Source organism: Platalea leucorodia, assembly GCF_965183815.1.
Source record: "Platalea leucorodia genome assembly, chromosome: W".
NCBI classification, from domain to species: domain Eukaryota; kingdom Metazoa; phylum Chordata; class Aves; order Pelecaniformes; family Threskiornithidae; genus Platalea; species Platalea leucorodia.
The window spans coordinates 16,145,418-16,162,131 of NC_138859.1; the positions used below are offsets into that span (position 1 = coordinate 16,145,418).

At 61.8% G+C, this 16,714-nt stretch overlaps 1 protein-coding gene across 4 annotated transcripts; it reads right to left on the minus strand.

The window, feature by feature from the left end:
• Window positions 1-17: 17 nt before the first annotated feature.
• Window positions 18-14,215, minus strand: LOC309601894 (tropomyosin beta chain-like). Of its 4 annotated transcripts, none has more exons than XM_082335136.1 (9): window positions 14,059-14,215; window positions 13,167-13,292; window positions 6,696-6,829; window positions 5,472-5,589; window positions 5,264-5,334; window positions 4,940-5,015; window positions 4,220-4,282; window positions 3,452-3,521; window positions 18-322 (listed from the first exon to the last, which is right to left on the minus strand). In XM_082335136.1, exons 1-9 carry the CDS (start codon window positions 14,170-14,172, stop codon window positions 240-242), a joined length of 855 nt encoding a protein of 284 aa, XP_082191262.1. In that variant the 5' UTR covers window positions 14,173-14,215; the 3' UTR covers window positions 18-239. The 4 variants fall into 4 exon arrangements, with proteins under 4 accessions (XP_082191262.1, XP_082191263.1, XP_082191264.1 ...); XM_082335138.1 differs by lacking the exon at window positions 18-322 and adding an exon at window positions 339-3,114; XM_082335137.1 differs by lacking the exons at window positions 13,167-13,292; window positions 14,059-14,215 and adding an exon at window positions 9,090-9,357.
• Window positions 14,216-16,714: the final 2,499 nt, after the last annotated feature.

A 16,714-nucleotide genomic window follows, 5' to 3' on the forward strand; every position in this document is an offset into this window, starting at 1 on the left:
CCAAGAACACCCATCCGTCTTGTCAAACTGCTTTAATATTTGGACATGAAGACAGGACAGAGCCAGCCAGGCTGTGCACAGACAAGACACCCCTGAGCCATGGTGTAAGGCTGCAGGGCTTCCTTTCTCAATGGGTGTGTGGATTTGGCCAAGACGCAGTTCAGCTGATGACGTCCTGAATGTGCCAGCGGGGTGCATGTGTGGGGTAGGGAAGAGGGACGGGGGCTCCCCAGGGCAGCTCAGAGGTTGTTCAGCTCCAACAAGGTCTGGTCCAGGACCTGGTGGATGCCCACGTTCTCCTCTTTGGCACTGGCCAGACTCTCTGTGAACACAAGGGACACGCAGCCAGCCACACACACACGGACATGGACACAGCCCAAGCATGCCCAGGCACAGCCGGACCCACACACACCACACCAAGCACAGACACACGCGCACATACAGACATTTCAGTATTGGCGCCAGCCTCCAGCCGCACGAGGAGTCTGTGCAAACAACCCCACCACCAGCAAGGATGAGTTCAGCCACTCTGAGATCTGCCAGGGCGGCCAGGCCAGCCGGGCCAGTCAGTCAGGGCGGGCAGTCCCCGCTCTTTGGCATTTCCATCCTCCCATGGCACCCCGTTGCCTACGCCCAGGCCCTCCACAGCATGGATACCATTGATGGGTACCCCTCCCCAGCCAGCCACCAGGATGGCCTGGTCTCCCTGCTCTGACCACAGCATGTCCTGCCCTGGGGCATCCCCACTGTCTGGCTATGGGCTCGCACACAAACCCTTGGCCAGCAAAAGAGGAGAGCCAGTGCTGCTGCACGACCCAGTGGTGCTCCGTGAAGAAGAGTGAAACAGCAGCCCGGGAAGGCGAGCAGAGAGGACAGCAGAGAGAGAAGGAGCAGAGCTAACAAGGCTGCAGGGATGAGCTCTGCTGGGCAGCCTGCTACCAAGGCAGCCTCCTCCAGCACTCGCTTCCAAACAACATCCTCCTTCCCTCTAGAGATGGGGATGGGATGAGAGCTCTGCCCACCCAGCCCCATCTCCCAGTGCTCCTGGCCAGGCTCTTCCCCATCCCAGGTTTAGGGCAACAGGTGCTGCTGGGTCCCCAGGTCCTGTCCCAGCCCTCCCATCACCCTGCAGGGACCCCACTACAAGGGGATTCTCCCTGCATAGTTTGGTGTGACCAGAGTGAGGGGGAAGAGGCTGGCTGCTGACTCCTGGGACAAGGGGAGGAAGGCAGCAATACAAGCCACCACATGCCTCCCCGGCAGGGCCAGACTGATACCAGGGGACAGCCATTACTGCGTGGGCATCCCAGGACATCACAAAAACCCTCGTTCATCTCCCAAGAAAAAACGATCAGTTCCAGAGGGCTCCCTGTCCCCTCCAAGCAGGGTGGTTACCCCCCAGGGGGATAAGCCAAGGCTCCACACACTGCCTAACCCCAGCGGGGAGTGGGGAGGAGCTCCCAGCCCCCAGCCAGTCTGGCCAAAACCAGGCAGGGAGTGGGGCCAGTGGCAGCCCGGGTGTGGGAGGTTGGGGTGGGAGTTCTCGGAAGCTCAGTTGTTAAGTTCGGTAAGGATGACCCGCAGCTCGTTAGTGAGAATGCAGTTTTTCTCAGACTCCTGCTGGGAGCACTCTAGAGAAAACAGAGACGACAGTGCAGCAGAGGGAAGAGAGAGAGAAAGGCGAGTTAGTGAAAAGACAGTGTTCCCCAAAGTCCTTGCTGGAAACCCTGCTGCTGCCCAGCCAGCAGCAGGGAACAAGCTGGGCTGGCAGGAAAAGGCAGCAGGGTCCTGGGGCAGGGACGGGGCATCAATTCAGGGACAGAGCTGTGGGGCAGGGTAGGATGCTGAGGAAGGAGGAGGAGGATGAAGATCAGAGACCCATTTAGGGCCAAGGATCGCTGCTGAAGGGTAGGGTCAGCCCCTTCGGCATGGAAGGGTGAAGCAGGAGAGATGCCAGGGCCGGGACTGCTGCTTGTGGGCAATGTCTGGGAGTGGGGACAGTGAATGGACAGGACCAGGTCTAACCCTACTATTTCAGGCCAAAAGAGCCATGGAGAAGGTGGCACGAGATGAGGAAAGCTGTGTCCGAGAGCTGAGGGCTGGTGGGGGTCATCCCCTGAGCCGAGGCACAAAGGGCCCCATCCCACTCAGCCTAGCAGTGCGGGAACTGCTCAGGGCTCAGCCACAGGTGTCCCAGGGGTCCCGCAGCTGTGAGCTGCCTGCAACTACCTCCTACCACCCAGCCGCTGGCACCCACATGAGACAGGCAGAAGATGAGGGACAGAGAAGCATGAAGAAAACAAAGGAGAAACAGAGGAGAGAAAATGCTTTATTGAGACCATCTCAGTAACCCAGAAGGACAGAACAGAACAAAGTCATGAAATGCAAACTGAAGAGCGATGTGCAAAGGACAGAAGGGAGGCAGGAGTGAGGGAGGAGCAGGGGTCTGGGGGCTGCCTGCCTGGGGACAGGCTGCCTGCACAGCCGGACACACACACACCCCCCCACCCCCTCGGGCCTAAGCCCTCCTCTTTGTTTTGGCAGTGTAGGTGCCTCTTCCCCTGTGCGGGTCTCCCCCACCCTGGGCTCAGCAACCAGAACCAGGGGGCTTTGCTGGGGGGATGTGGGGGGCAGGTGTCCCCCCAGCACCAGAGCTGTGGGGTCCCTGGTGCTTGTGCTGCCAGGGAGCTGAGGAGGAAGCTACTGAAGTGAAGAGCTCCTGGGCACAGCTCTGTTCCCTGACAGGCAATGCTGGGGCATGGACCTGCAACTGCGTGGGCACTGTCCACCCAGCACGTGGGGGTCCTGGGGGCTGCTCCCCTTCCCTGCCAAACACTCCTAAGCACCTACACCTCATCTCCCCACAAAGAGGGGAACACCCCAGGCCGGCTCCTGTCCCAAAGGAGCCAATGGAAGGACAGAGGGGACAGAGCAGGCAGGGAGAGTGGTGGGATGACCAGGCAGGCAAGCAGCTGAGCTGGGAAGGGGTGAGGCAGGCAGGGGGGTGCGGTGCTGGTGCCTGGTGGGGGGCTCAGAGAGAGGTGATGTCATTAAGCGCATTGTCCAGCTCCTCACTGATGGCTTTGTACTTCATCTTCTGCGCGTACACTTCATCTGCAGGTGGGGGGCGGGCGGGGAGCAGGCAGTGGAGCAAGGTTGGGGGGCGGGCAGCGGAAAGAGAGAGAGTGGCTGTGAGCAGGGGGCCAAGGGCAGCAGGAGCGTGTGGGCACAGGTGGTGTGAATGCAGCCCTATTACCCACCTGAGGGCAGAGCCACAGACCCCAGCAGCTATGCACCCCCACACTGGATGCCACAGCATTCAGCCTCCTCCCTCCCAGGACCCCTCCCCACCCCCTCACCCTGGCCAAGCCCTGTCTGGCCCCACTGGGGGCACATCCTGGCCAGTGCTCCCCGGGGAAAGAGGGACACAGGGCCGGTGAGGACATTTTACCTTCTAGATCATCGATGGTTTTCTCCAGCTTCGCCACAGACCGCTCTGCAAACTCTGCCCGGGTCTCAGCCTGCAGGAGTGCAGGGGGGAGAGGGTGAGCTGCGGGGCACAATGGGGATGGCGCAGGCTGCACTGCACCCCCATCTCCCGTATCCACCCCACGAGCCCTCCCCTGGAAAAGGCAAGGGACAAGGGCCCCATGGACCCCCACGCCCTAAACCAGCAGCAGGGGTGAGAGCTTGCCCTCAAAGGAGGCAGCTGGGCAAAGTGCCTCCATGTTGGGCTTCCCATTTATCCCAACCTGTCCTGACCACCAAAAGGAGAGGCATCATGGGAGTCCGCACGCTTCACAGGTTGCGTGTGCAACCAACACTAGACAGATCACCCCAAATCAGATATGGCTTGAAGTTGGTGTGTGCAGGGCATGAGCTCCTGCCAGCGCATGTCCTGGGAGCAGGACACCATGCGGGGCAGAGGCGAGCGGAGCAGAGTGCAGCATGGGGCTGCAGGATACACCCCAGCGGGGCTGTGCTCCCTAGGGATGCAAGCACCAGCCCTCCAGATGGGACAGGGACCCTCTCCAGGGTAGCGGGACCCCACAGGAGCATCCCAGACCCAGCCACCTGCCATGCTGCAGTGCTGCAATTTGGGGAAGGGTGAGAGGACACGGGCATAACAGGGTCAAAACCCACATGGGATGGCAAACTCATGCCTGCACCGATGCAGTGCCAGTCCCTCTCTTGGGGGTCCCAGCCCCACACCCCTTACCTCCTTCAGTTTTTCCCCTAGAAGCTTGATTTCCTCCTCATACTTGTCCTCCTTGGTAGAATACTGCAGAGACAGAGACGGGCACCCGTGAGCCCCACAGGATACCTCTGGCCATCCTTTGCCCTGGTGGGTGACCCCAGCACCCCGAGACCCCGTGCACTCTGCCCAGTCCCAGCAGCCCCGCCAGGTCCTACCTTGTCAGCCTGGGCCTCCAGGGACTTCAAGTTGTTGGTGACAATTTTCAGCTCTTCCTCTAGGTCACCACATTTACTACATCCCAAGCAGAGGCCGCCAGGTGGGGGAGCAGGGCCGGGGGGCAGGTGAGAGGGGGGAGCAGAAAGAGCAGACACAGGGAAGGAGGAAAGAAAGAGAGAGAACAAGTTGAGAGAGGAGAAAACTCAGGCAGCACAGGCAGAGAAGGAGCAGAGCCGCTGTGAGCGGAAGCTGCCAGGACGCATCTGTTCATCTGTTCCTCGTGCCTCCTCACACGGACGCCCCATGCATCGCTGCCGGCTGGGCTCCCACCAGCCCTGCCAAGAAGGAGAGCAGGCACAGAGGGATGGAGAAGCATGCCCAGCCTGTGCCTGCCGGAGAGGGAGGCAAGGGCAGGTTGGTGGCAGAGGCAGTAGTGCAGAGAGGAGAGGTGGCTCGCACGGTTCAAGAGACAGCGACAGAGAGAGGGGGGCTGCTGCACGTCGCCCTGCGCCCCTGCCCCAGTACCTCTTCCTCTGAGGCAATGAGGGATTTGAGAGTCTGGTCCATGGTCCGCAGCTCTTCTTCCAATTGTCTCACTCGGCTGGGGTGGAAGAGGGGCACCCCGGGGGGGGACAGCAGAGAACAGGGTCAAGGATGTGCTGCCGGCAGGCTGGCATCCCCCTGCCCCCGGCCTGCGAGCCCAGGGACCACCCCAACAGCAGACCCTGCTGCTCCTGGGGAGGTACATCCCCATCCCCATGCGGACACACAGCCGCCCCCAGCTGCCAAGGACTCAGGGCAAGGACTGCGTGGGACCCCCTCATGCTGCCCGCTGGGAGCCCCACTCACCTCTCCGCCACCTCTGCCCTCTCCTCCGAGCGCTCCAGCTCTCCCTCAAGGACAACCAGCTTGCGGGCGACCTGTCGACGGCAGCAAGGGGCATGCATCAGCCCCGCGCTTGCCCTGGCTCGGGGCACAGGGCTGTGGGGAGGCAGCCCCGGGTGCCGCTGGAGGGGTCAGCATTGAGGGAAGGGGGCACATGGGTGTGGGCATGCACCTCCTCGTATTTGCGGTCAGCCTCCTCTGCTATGTGCTTCGCCTCCTTCAGCTGCATTTCCTGGAGCTCCATCTTCTCCTCGTCCTTCATGGCCCTGTTTTCGATGACCTTCATGCCTCTGAGGAAAGTCCAAGCCAGGAGATGTTACTGCTGTGGGTCAAGGTGGCACCTGCACCTCCCACCCACCCACTGTGCCCTGACCCTGCCATCCTCCAGCTCCGGAGACTTGGGACACCAGCACTTGCAGGCCACCTCACCCAGTAGGGTCACACCAGTGGTACCCCAAGGATGCTCCTGCACACAATTAAAGCAGCAGAGATGACCCCAAGGCCACCCCAGGGCAGTGTCCCAGAGTGAGATGTGGCCACGGTGCCTCTCAACCAGGCAGGTCCTGAACCCATTGTCCAGGGGGGTAAAAATGTGTGCAGCCCAGGACGAACTGGCTGCAACCTCCACAAAAGCAGCCTGACAGGCCAGCGACCTTTAGGAAATGCTAGAAAACATCCTGTGGCAAAGCCTTTTCCCATTCAGGGGTGATGCTCATAAGCAGGAGGTCACCAAACGCCCACAAACCCCCATGGCAGGGACTCCTGCAGACTCTTCTCTTGCTCAGATGCTGTTGCTCAAACTGATCTTTGCCAATGGAGGGAAGAGCTCAAATAACTGTCAGGAATGCTGTGACATGTCTGGGCATTCCCATAAAATCTGAGTGCCCTCGCCTGCACGGCTCCTGCCTGGTAAACCTGCTTGCCACAAGAATGGGGAAACATACTCTGTAGGACTTTTTTTTTTTTTTTTTTTTTTTTTTTTTTTTTTTTTTTGAACAAAGCTGGTTCGTTCTCAAAGGTCAACCGCAGTTCCCAGGCACAGAAGTCCCTTCCTGGACTGTTGCTCAGCTCTCAAGCGGAGGAGGCTGCTCTGGGGCAGAAAACAGGCTCCGAGCACCCTCTGGCTTCAGTTACAGACTGATATTTGTATAAGCACCAGATCAAATTTTTCAGAATTTTATGGGTGCCCTGGAAATTTCAAAGTGTGACAAGAATGCCCATATCTGGGGGACTTTGTGTCACGGCTTTGCTCTTTCCCTTCGGGGTCTGCAGGAAAACCAACGCAAACCCCATAAAATCACTTCAGAGGGATCCCCAAACCCCACTGTGAAACCAAGGGGGCTGCCTGCAATCAAGGGTGACCCGACGCCACCCTTGCTGTTCCTCCCCGTCACACCTCTCGCTCTCATCAGCTGCCTTCTCAGCCTCCTCCAGCTTCTGCAGGGCGGTGGCCAGGCGCTCCTGGGCTCGGTCCAGCTCCTCCTCTACTAGCTGGATACGACGGTTCAGAGAAGCCACTTCAGCCTCGGCCTGGGGGAGCAGAAACCCCTCAGTCACCCCATGTGACATATATACATTTTATATATACATATATATAAAAAGCCTTTTTGGCAGTTACTTTTGCATTCGCTATCCAGAACACTCCATTGGCACTGTGCAACAACCCCGGCTGGGGCACACATCCCATCACCTTTCTATAGGGACAATGGGGCTCTCTCCATCCCTAGTGCTCTGTTTGATGCTGTCTCCTCCCAGCCACGCAACCCAAGCCCAGCACGTGCAGCCCCTCCACCGCATCCTCACACTTCTGGCTCCCGCCTCGGAGAGGGACGAGGCACGCTTGCCAAGGTAGGGTGGCCGGAGTGGTTGCGCTGTCACAGGGATGGTATTTGGGGTTTGCAGAGCAGTGAGTAAAGGAGGAGGAATGCCGTGTGCGGCTTCGCTCCCAAAAAGGAGATTGGAGCCGCTTGTGGATTTCCTGTTTACAGAGGCAGCAGAGCAAGCCAGAAGCCTCTCCTGCAGGGACCCCCCCAGCCCTGTGAAACAGGGCAGCAGGAAGATGAGCGCGCCCCTCCCCCCCCCCAACTCCTTTCCGCAGCTGATGTACAATGCTGCGCCGGGGCAATGGAGTGAGTCGCCCTCAGCAAGCTGGAGCCTGGCCAAGTCGCAGCCACTGAGGCCCACGGGACCAGGGCTCCCTGCTTTCCCAGGCTCCCCACATACAGGGCCAGGAGCCAGGGCCAGCCAGGAGCAGTGGCCCTGGCCCCCACCAGCCCCTTGATGCCTGGCCCCACGCTCTTTCCATTTGGTAAAGGCCTCCGCCACAAAATCGCCACTGCTGGGAAATGCTGCCTCAGCAGCTCCTGGCCCTGCTCCCCACTGGGGGGGCTGCTGGGAATTAAAACCCCAGATGCAAAGAGATGAGCAGCAATGAGACCTCGCCACAGGGAGCAGTCCCATGCACCAAGACGCAGGGAGGCATGCACCAACCTGGGAGATAATGTCTCCTGCTTATTCACAGGCTGGAGCAGGCCTGGCTGGCTGCAGCACCCAGCCCCAGCCGGCCTCTGGGAATGCCCCGGGGGACATTGGTCAAGCAGGGGGGCCGTGGGAGCAGCGAGGGGCTGTCACCCTGCGCGGCCCCGCTGAGCACCCATGGTCCTTGTGGCGAGCCGGCAGGGTAGGGACAGGCGCAGCCAGCACCACTCCAAGTGGGGCAGCCCAGCGGTGTGCTGGGCGGGCAGCTAGCCCCATGGCTGGCACAACAGCCACCTCCACTCTGTGAACACCCTCTTTCTGGGCTTACCAAGAGCTCATCCCCAGCCAGAATGCCCAATGGGGAGCTGGGTCTGGCCTCTGCCAGGGCGATGCTCTGCTTGCGGTGTCTGCCTCACCCCAGCTTTTTTCCCAGAGAATCATCCCCAAAGTGAGTCAGAGCTGCCCAGATGGACACTCGGGAACATGAGCTCTCCAGCAGCGCCCAGTGACCAGGGAACTGGATCTGCGGCTGCAGGAAGGGGCCATTTCCTCTGCACACAGCCCGAATGACAACAGCCCAGGTACCACACCCAGCTCTGCCACCCCAATATGGTGAGGAAGTTAAAGGAATGGGCATAGGAAAAAGAGAGAAAGAAAACTCACAAGCTCCAACAACAATAAAAAAACCAAACCAGGAACAAGCTGCAGCCTGGAAATGCTGTCCCACTGCCACAGAGTGGAAATTTTGGCCCATGGCAGTGCAAAGGGATGGCTTGTCCCTGCAAAGGGACATGCTGGAGAGCCAAAGGCTCTGCAACTGCTGTGGCCCAGACTGCAGAGCCTGCTGGAAGCCAGAGAAGAGCCTGGGTGTGGGATTTTTAGCCATGCACATAGCCAGCCTCCGAGGGATCCTTTCCCAGGATCTGCCCAACCCCAAGCAGAGTCAAGGCAGAGCTGGCCGCTGACTGCTCCCCCATGCCCCGACAGGCAGGGAAGTCCTGGGGAGCCCTACCGCAGGGAGCATGCCTGGCAAGACCCATGAAGGAGGCAGCTGGAGGAGGCAGCTTGGAGGCAGGGACGCTGCCGCGGCACCTGGATGGCAGCGCCCTCCAGCTCCCCCGGGACCTCCCGGTGCTCCGCCCCGGGGGCAGCCAGCCCGGCTACCGGGGCGAGGGGAGCAGCCGGAGCCAGCCCGCGAGGAAGGATGCCGGCGACGGGGCCGGAGCCGGTGAGGCATCCCGGGGAGCTGCCGGGGCGCTCCCCGCCCCGCTGTGCCCGCCCCGGCGGCCCCCCCCTCCGCCCTGCGCCTTACCCGCTCCCGGGCCTGCCGCTCGGCATCGGCCTCCCGCTGCAGGTGCTCGGCGCGCTCCTCTGCCTCGTCGGCCACCTGCTGCAGGCTCTGGATCTTCTTCTTGACGGCATCGATGGAACTGGTGCCGGCCATAGCACAAAGCGGCCGACGGGGAGCACGGGGAGGCCGCGCCGCCGAGCCTTTTGTGGGATCCACCCGACTCGGGCAGGAAGCGATCAGGCAGCAGCTGCTCCCGCCGCCCGCCCTGCTTCCATCCCTTCCTGCTCCTCCTCCTGCTGCCACGGACCGACCTGGGCCGCCTCTCCCCTGGGCAGCACACACAGTCCCCCCCACCCCAAATAGGACATAGTGTGTCCTCCTGGGCAGGACACATGGTCCTCCCCAGGCAGGGGTCACTGTCCCTACCCCCACAAGGCAAGATGCACAGTGGCTTCTGGACAGGGCACATCGTCCCCCACCCCAGGCAGGGTGCATGGTGCCCCCAGGCAGGGCGTATTGTGCCCCCTAAGCAGGGTGTATGGTGCCCCCCTCCCGGCAGATGGACAGTGCCCATGGGCAGGGCACATAGTGCCCCCAGGCAGGGTACATGGCGCCCCCTAGGATACAGGACACAGCCCCCTCAAGGCAGGGCACATAGTCCCCTCCCTGGGCAGGGTGCATGGTGCCCCCCAGGATACAGGACATATAGTCCCCCCCCAAGCAGGGCACATGGTGTCCCCCCGACAGAGGTGCACAGTCCTTCCAAGCTCCCCCAGAGTGATGGAGAGGAGCCCAGGGAGTCTGGGGGTGCCAGAGACTGGCCCCTGCGAGCCCCCATGGACATGGGAACAATGTACCCATGGGTGCTCCCCAAGCTGCCCCCCCACACCCCCTGCTGCAGAGCCAGGGGCCATGGGGCAGAGCCCACTCCCGGGCATCCCCCCGGGGGGACCAGGGGCTGGAGCTGTGGGACACAGCCAGGTCCCCAGCAGCCATCCTATTCAGCCCCTTGGCATCCACTCCCCCAAGTGGAGACCTGGCCGGCAGGCCCATAGAGACCCATGGGGCCCATGGAGCCCCCTGCACCCCCCAGCTGCCCTGGGGGCCCTGCCCCATAGGGAAGGCCAGTCCCCAGCTCCTGGCTCTGCATCCTGGCCAGGGCACATGCCCTGATCCATCAGGAGGGGCTGGCACTGGTGGCACTCAATCCTCCCTTAAGGAGCTCTGACAGCTCCCGGGCAGCCCTGACTGCACTTCACACCTGCCTCCAGGAATGCCAATTTCCAGGCTGACCCCCCACTGGCTGCCCTCGGCTCCAGCGTCAGGGGGCCTGGGGGGGACACGGCCACACCACCGGCAGAGCCAGGCAGCCCCTAGTCCCCCTGCCAAGTGTTGGCGGGAAGAGGCAGCACCGTGGGTCCCCTTGGAGCACATGGCCTCGGGCTTGGCCCTGGTCCTAGCCGGTCCTGCACCACTCCCAGCCCGACACCTGGGTGCTGAGAGTGCTCCCAGGCCGGCGCACGGGGCCCGGAGCAGAAAGCAGGGTCCCCGCCAGCAAAGGGGTAGGGTCGAGCTGGCTGCGGGCAGGCAGGGGGTAGGTTGGAGGACAGCTGCCCGGCCGGGCTGGGTGCCTTCTGCTCTGGCCCCACCCAGGGATGCAGTCACTTCCCAGCAGAGCCCCGTTCCCTCCCACCGGTTCAGGGAATCGCCAAATAAGAGCAAAGTCTCAGCCGGGGAGAGCAACCGGGGCGGGAACTTGTGTGAAGCCTTTGGGATCATGGCCTTGGAACTGCGGAGTTTCCCTGAGCCCCTGCTGCACCCCGTGGGGTGGCTGGGGACAGGCCACCATCTGGGGATGCGGGGGGCTGGAGGGGGCTGCTCTGGCTAAACCCGCTGTCCCAGCTGCACCATGTCCAGCAGCCCTTGCCAGCATCCTGCTGTGGGCCCCACGGGCTGTCCCTCCTGGGGACAAGGAGGTGGTGGGGCCACAGTGGCCTCACAGAGCTGCTGGGAAGGGGCTGCCAGCGCCGAGGAGCTCTCCAGTCTGTGCCACCATCTGTCCCCCCCTCCAAGTGCCTGAGGAGGTTGCATTTGCATCCCTTAGTGCAATCCCTGTGGGCTTCATGTGCTGCCACCCCATGCCAGAGGCAGGGCAGTGCTGGAGCAGGGGGAGATTTATTCTTTTAAGGCATTTGTTGACATTTTTGCCGAGACCAGGAGCCTGCCTGGATCACTGTGATGGGCCCTGACATGGCCAAGGGATGGGAACGCTCTGTGCTCACAGGCACACACTGTCCTGGCAGCCAAGGCGGGCACGAGGGTCCCCAGGGAGGTGGGTGGGTGGGCTCTGGGGGTCTACCCTGCGCTTCCTCCATCAGAGCCAGGAGCAGTGCTGCGCCTTGTCCTGGGAAGGAGGTAACACCAGCCCTGGCACTTAGTGCTGTCAGCACATTCAGGTCCCTGGCACGGGAACCTGACAACTCCCAGTGCCCTGCACATGGCACAGCCTGTCCAGGCTTCGGTATGGCCCCGGGGAGGCTGTGCTGGTGATGGGCTCCCAGCCCTGCCCACAACACCCACCTGCAGCCAGCCTGCCCTCCCTGACACTGCAGGAGTGCTCCTTCTCAATGCCTCCCCGTTCAGGGGAGGGGTTGGTGGCTCCCGTCCCCCGCATCTGCTGGGACAGGACTCTCCTTGCCAAAGCCCACAGATTTGCCGAGTGCTGTGGACCAAGAGCACAGCAACGCACCCTCCCTGCCCAGGATGGTATGGCACGGCCCGCTGCCAGCAGCAAACTGCTCTGCACCTCGCAGCTGACATCTGCCCTGTGCCACCATTTGCCCCTTCCTCTGAGCCCCTCACCAGGGACATCCTGTCCACGCTCAGCCAGATCCCGCACTGAGCTTGCCCTGTCCCGCACCAGCATGGATCCAGTCAGACCAATACAGACTCCTGCTACACATGGCAGCTGCCCTGCCCAGCTTGATGTGTCTGCCCCACGCCAGGATAAATGTGCCCTTCCAGAGAATTTTTAATGTTTTAACTACTTGGTTTAGTATCTAACTAAACTGGGGCAGGTCTGTAGGGTCAACAAACAACACTGGAGAGCCCCTCAGCCACTCCCCAGAGGCTTTGGGCTGCCCTGGGGACTTGTGCTGCTGCTGCTCCTCCTTGTCTGCTTACCCCTATCCTTAGCCACTGCCTCAGAGATTTGACGCATCTCCCCCATTTAGCTCCATAAACCAGCTGGGATTTAATTTTTTGTTCTAAAACGCCTGGCCATGCCCTGCTGGCTGCAGTCCGGCTGGCTCCCCTTTAGCTTCTCCTCCAGTTTCCAGGGTTGGTTTTCATCAAAGAAGGGCTGGCTATCAAAAGGAGGATTTATTTATAGGGTGTCAAATACCCTGTGTGGCACTGCAGGTCATTATACCCCATTCCTGAGCAGCTCTGTGGCAGCACACAGCTGTTCCACCCTTCATCCTGGCCAGGCACAAGCCAATTTCACCACCTTCCTAACATCTCCCCAGCGGGATCCATTTCCCAGGAGAAACATCAGTCACAGCACTAAATAAAACTCTTCCTGGCCTTGCCCTTCCCAGGGTACAGGGTGGCACATTGGACCCCAAAATAATTGAGCCCCCCCACGCACCCCAAGCATCCTTCCTCACAGCCAACTCTCGGCAGCTGGCCACGGGCAAGAGCTTTTTCCATTTCTCTGTTCTTTTTTGCTTTCCTGCCAGTTTAGCAAGCACCACAGACTTTTTTCTACAAGCATCGCAGAGGCACATGCCCAGGGACCGGTGACACAGCTCAGGACACTTGTCCCCGTTAGCTTTGGGGAGCCGGGCAGGCTGCTGCCCACGAAGCTCCAGAGCTGACTGAGTGGTGCCCGCCGCAGCCTGCCTGGCCCCCACACCCCGAGCAGGATCCGGCTGGTTCCTGCCCTGCATCTCAGCCAGGTTCAATGTCAGCGTCGCAAGAATGGGATCCTGACAGTCTTCCCCATGGACACTTTCCATATAAGGCCCCCCCTCTTCCTTCACTCCCCCCGAGGTCTGGCACCCACGCAGGGGAGGAGTTGCTGGCATGCCTACGTACGTCTGTAGCTTTCTTCTCTGCCTGCTCCAGCTTCTCCTGGGCCTCCTTGACGGACTCGGAGTACTTCTCCACCTCATCCTCTGTGCCCTTCAGCTTCTTCTGCAGGCCCTGCTGTTCTTCCTCCAGCTGGAGAAGGGATGGAGGGTAGGGGTCAGAGGGAATGGTGGTACCCGCAAGGCTGGGGAGGGGATGGCCATCCTCCTCCTGGGGTGGCCGAGGCTGGGGGCACAGCAGGAGCATGCAGACACACTCACTCTGTCAACTTTGGGGCCACACGTCCTTGGGGAGCCCTTGGTTCCCAGGGCCAGAGCAGCCCCCAGCATCCCTGAGCCCAGCAGGGATAAGGGGATGGTGGGCTCCCTCCCTGTGCAAGGGACTGGAAAGGTCCTGACCAGGGGACACAGCTCTGGGGGGCACCGAGAAGGTTCCCGTCTCCGTGGCTGGGGTGGGAGTACACTGTCCCCAAGGGTCTCCCTGACAGAGGGATAGGGAGGTGGCACTATGGTGTCCCACTGAGACATGGCATGTTTGGGGGGGAACTGACATGAGTGGTCAGGGGCAACAGTCTGGAGTGCTGGTCCCTGGGGATGGGCACCCAGCAGGGTGAGGTCCCCAGGTACAGGCACCCAGTGGGGTGAGATCCCAAGGGCTGGGCACCCCTAGAGCTGGGATCTGCAGGCTGGACACCCAGTGGGGCAAGGTTCCCAGGGCAGAACACCCCTAGGACAGGGATCCCCAGGCTGGACACCCAGCAAGACAGGGTCCCCGGGGCTGAGCACCTCTAGGCGGAGGGTCCCCAGGTTGGACACCCAGCAGGACAGGGTCCCCGGGGCTGGACACACTTAAGGCTGGGGTCCCCGGGCAATGCCGGAGAGGTTCGTGGGACACCCACCTGCTTGCAGCGGTCCTCCGCCTGCTTCTTGTCAGCCTCTGCCTGCTCGGCGCGGTCGATGGCGTTCTCCTTATCCAGTTTCAGCATCTGCATCTTCTTCTTGATGGCCTCCATGGTGGCGGCGGGGCGGCGGCGGGGCGCAGGGCGGCGGTGAGGCGCGGAGCACCGGGGGCGGCGGGAGCACCGGCACTGCGCCCCCCGCCCCGCCGCGCCGCCTAAGAGCCGGGGAGGGGCCGCGCCGGGCGGAGGCCGCCCCGGCACCTCCCCCGCCGCCCGCCAGCACCTTTTAGGGACAGGCTCGCAACCAGCCCCGCCGCGCCGATCGGGACGGGAGGGCGGCACCCCCGGCGGGCACCACCGCAGCCCCGGCGCCGGGCACCCACGGGGGCACCGGGCGAGGGACACCCCGGTGGCACTGTGAGAGGGACACCCCGGAGCACTGCACTAGGGGTACCCCGAGGACACTGTGCTAGGGACACCCTAGGGTATTGCACTAGGGACACCCTGGGGCACTGTACTAGGGACACCCCGGAGCACTTCGGTAGGGGTATTTCTGGTGGCACTTCCCCAGGGACACCCCGGTGGCACTGGGCTAGGGGGACACCCTGTTGCTTTTCATCACTGTGGGGGACATCCCGCAGCTGGCCCTGCACTTGGGACACACATGGGCTGGCAGTGCAGTCTTGGGGACACTCACAGGCTGATTGCACTCAGGGATGCCCATGGGCTGTGATTGCAGTTGGGGACACCCATAAGCTGTGATTGCACTGGGGACACTGTGGGCTGGCATTGCCCACATGGGGAAAATCCTCCGAGAGAGAAGCAAGCCGAGCCCCCAACCTCCCTGTCCAGCTCCTGCGTCATGGTGGGGCAGGAGGGCCTTGGCTCTGCACAGGCTCCCTGGCACCCATCTCCCCACTGCCTTGCACCCTGGTGCCACCGTCCCTGGCACCCATGGGGACACCCAGCCTGTGCACAGCGCATAGGGTGGCATTTCAGGGCGACACAGGGTGCACGGGCAGCCCGCTGCTCCGCTCTCTCTTTCTGCTCTAAATAAACTGTATTCCACAGGCAAAAAAATGCAAACCTTTCAGATCCCGGCTCCTCCAAAAATAACACACACTTTAATAACACTCGTAAATGCTTCTGGTGCATTCCCAGCTGCAGGGAGGGCTCTGGACCGGGGGGGAGGCTGGAAGGAGCTGGCAGAGGGGCTGCGGGAGCCGTGTGGCATGTGGGGAGGCTGGGATGGGATGGGGACAGGAGGGGTGCGCAGGCTCCCCCAGCCCATTGCCCCAGGGCCGCATCCAGCCCTTGTCTGACACAACTTTTTGGCACCAGTGCTCCAAGCAGAGAGGAGCAAAAAGTGTTTGAGAGCTGGAGAAAGTGGCTTTCTGGGAGCGCTCAGCCCTGGGTTGCAGGGGGCATAGGAGGGACGGGAGCAGCTGAGGACCGAGGGGCTGCTGGCACCGTGGGGAAAGCAGCAGAAGAGCCGCTGCTGGACTCTGGAGAGCAGCTATTAATACTGATGAATTAGGCACATATTTGGACAAGGAGAGTCAGTAACTGCCAGCATGTAGCTTCTGAGGGGAGGGGGAAGATCCATCTCCCGTCATTCCTGGGCAAGGATGGATGGCTTTCTGTGAGATGCTTCGGCCCAGAGCAACTTCGTGGGCTCAGCACTCAGGGGAAAGATGATGATGTGCATGGTGTGAGCAGCCAGGAAGGGCAAGGCAGGGCTTCAGCCCTCAAATGTCCCCCCTGAAGGAGCAGTTCCCCCTTGCTGCTCACTCATCTTTGCTCCAGGCATCAGGGCCACATCCAACCGGCACAGTTGAGGCCATCCAGGTGCCCAGGCCCATGAGTCTGCCCTCAAAGCCATCCTCTGGGGTGGCCTCCAAGACAAGGGGGTGCAGAGGGGTGTGGGTGCACATCCCTCCCATTGCTGCCCCATGCCCAGCCCCACCCTGGACTAAGGACTCCAAGGATGGGGACCCCCCCCCTCCATGCCCCACTCCAGGGTCTGACTGCCCCTCCCGGGGAAAGGTTTGTCCCACCATCTAACAGGAACTTCCCGGGTGCAACCCGTGCCTCAGTGTCTCACCCTGTCCCTGGGCTCCCTGAGCAGTCAGTCTGTGGCTTCCCTGCCCGCCTCCAGCTCGGATGGATTTGGGTCCCCACGGAGGTGCTGGCGCCTTGTGACTGCAGCATCCCAGCTCCAAGCCCCTACGTGTGCTTGCCCAAACCTGCCTGCCAAAATAACCCCTCACTCCAGTGGGTGAGATTTAGGGGGCCAGGGCAAATCACACCCCATATCCCTCCCCTGGTGTTTGTGCCACCACCCCTTGCCTGTACTCCAGCCTGGAGGACATGGCGGGAGGGGGGGTGCGCTTGCAGCCCCACATCAGGAGTGCTGGAGTTCCTGTGGCCCCGGGCTGCCTGGATGAGGCTGGGGCTGCTGCTGTGCTGCACCCACTCACTGTCCTTGCTGGCTGCTCAGAGGGGCCCCGTGCCAGCTGGTATCTGGGTGAGAGCCTGGTGCCAGGTCAGGCCAGTGCAGATTGTCAGGGGACAGCTGGGAGGACTGGGATGCCTGCGAGAGCCACAAATCCATCCTGGAGCCTGGCCAGGAGTGAGCATCCCAGGGGGGACAGCC

What these genes read in the sequence shown, in the direction of transcription:
- LOC309601894 (XM_082335136.1), bottom strand. Translation starts at nt 14,172, where the DNA reads ATGGAGGCCATCAAGAAGAAGATGCAGATGCTGAAACTGGATAAGGAG. An exon ending in CAGAGAAGAAAGCTACAGAC is followed by an intron (nt 6,830 to 13,166) that starts GTACGTAGGCAT and finishes CTGCTCCCCCAG; the next exon opens with GCCGAGGCTGAAGTGGCTTC. An exon ending in CTGACCGCAAATACGAGGAG is followed by an intron (nt 5,335 to 5,471) that starts GTGCATGCCCAC and finishes TGCCGTCGACAG; the next exon opens with GTCGCCCGCAAGCTGGTTGT.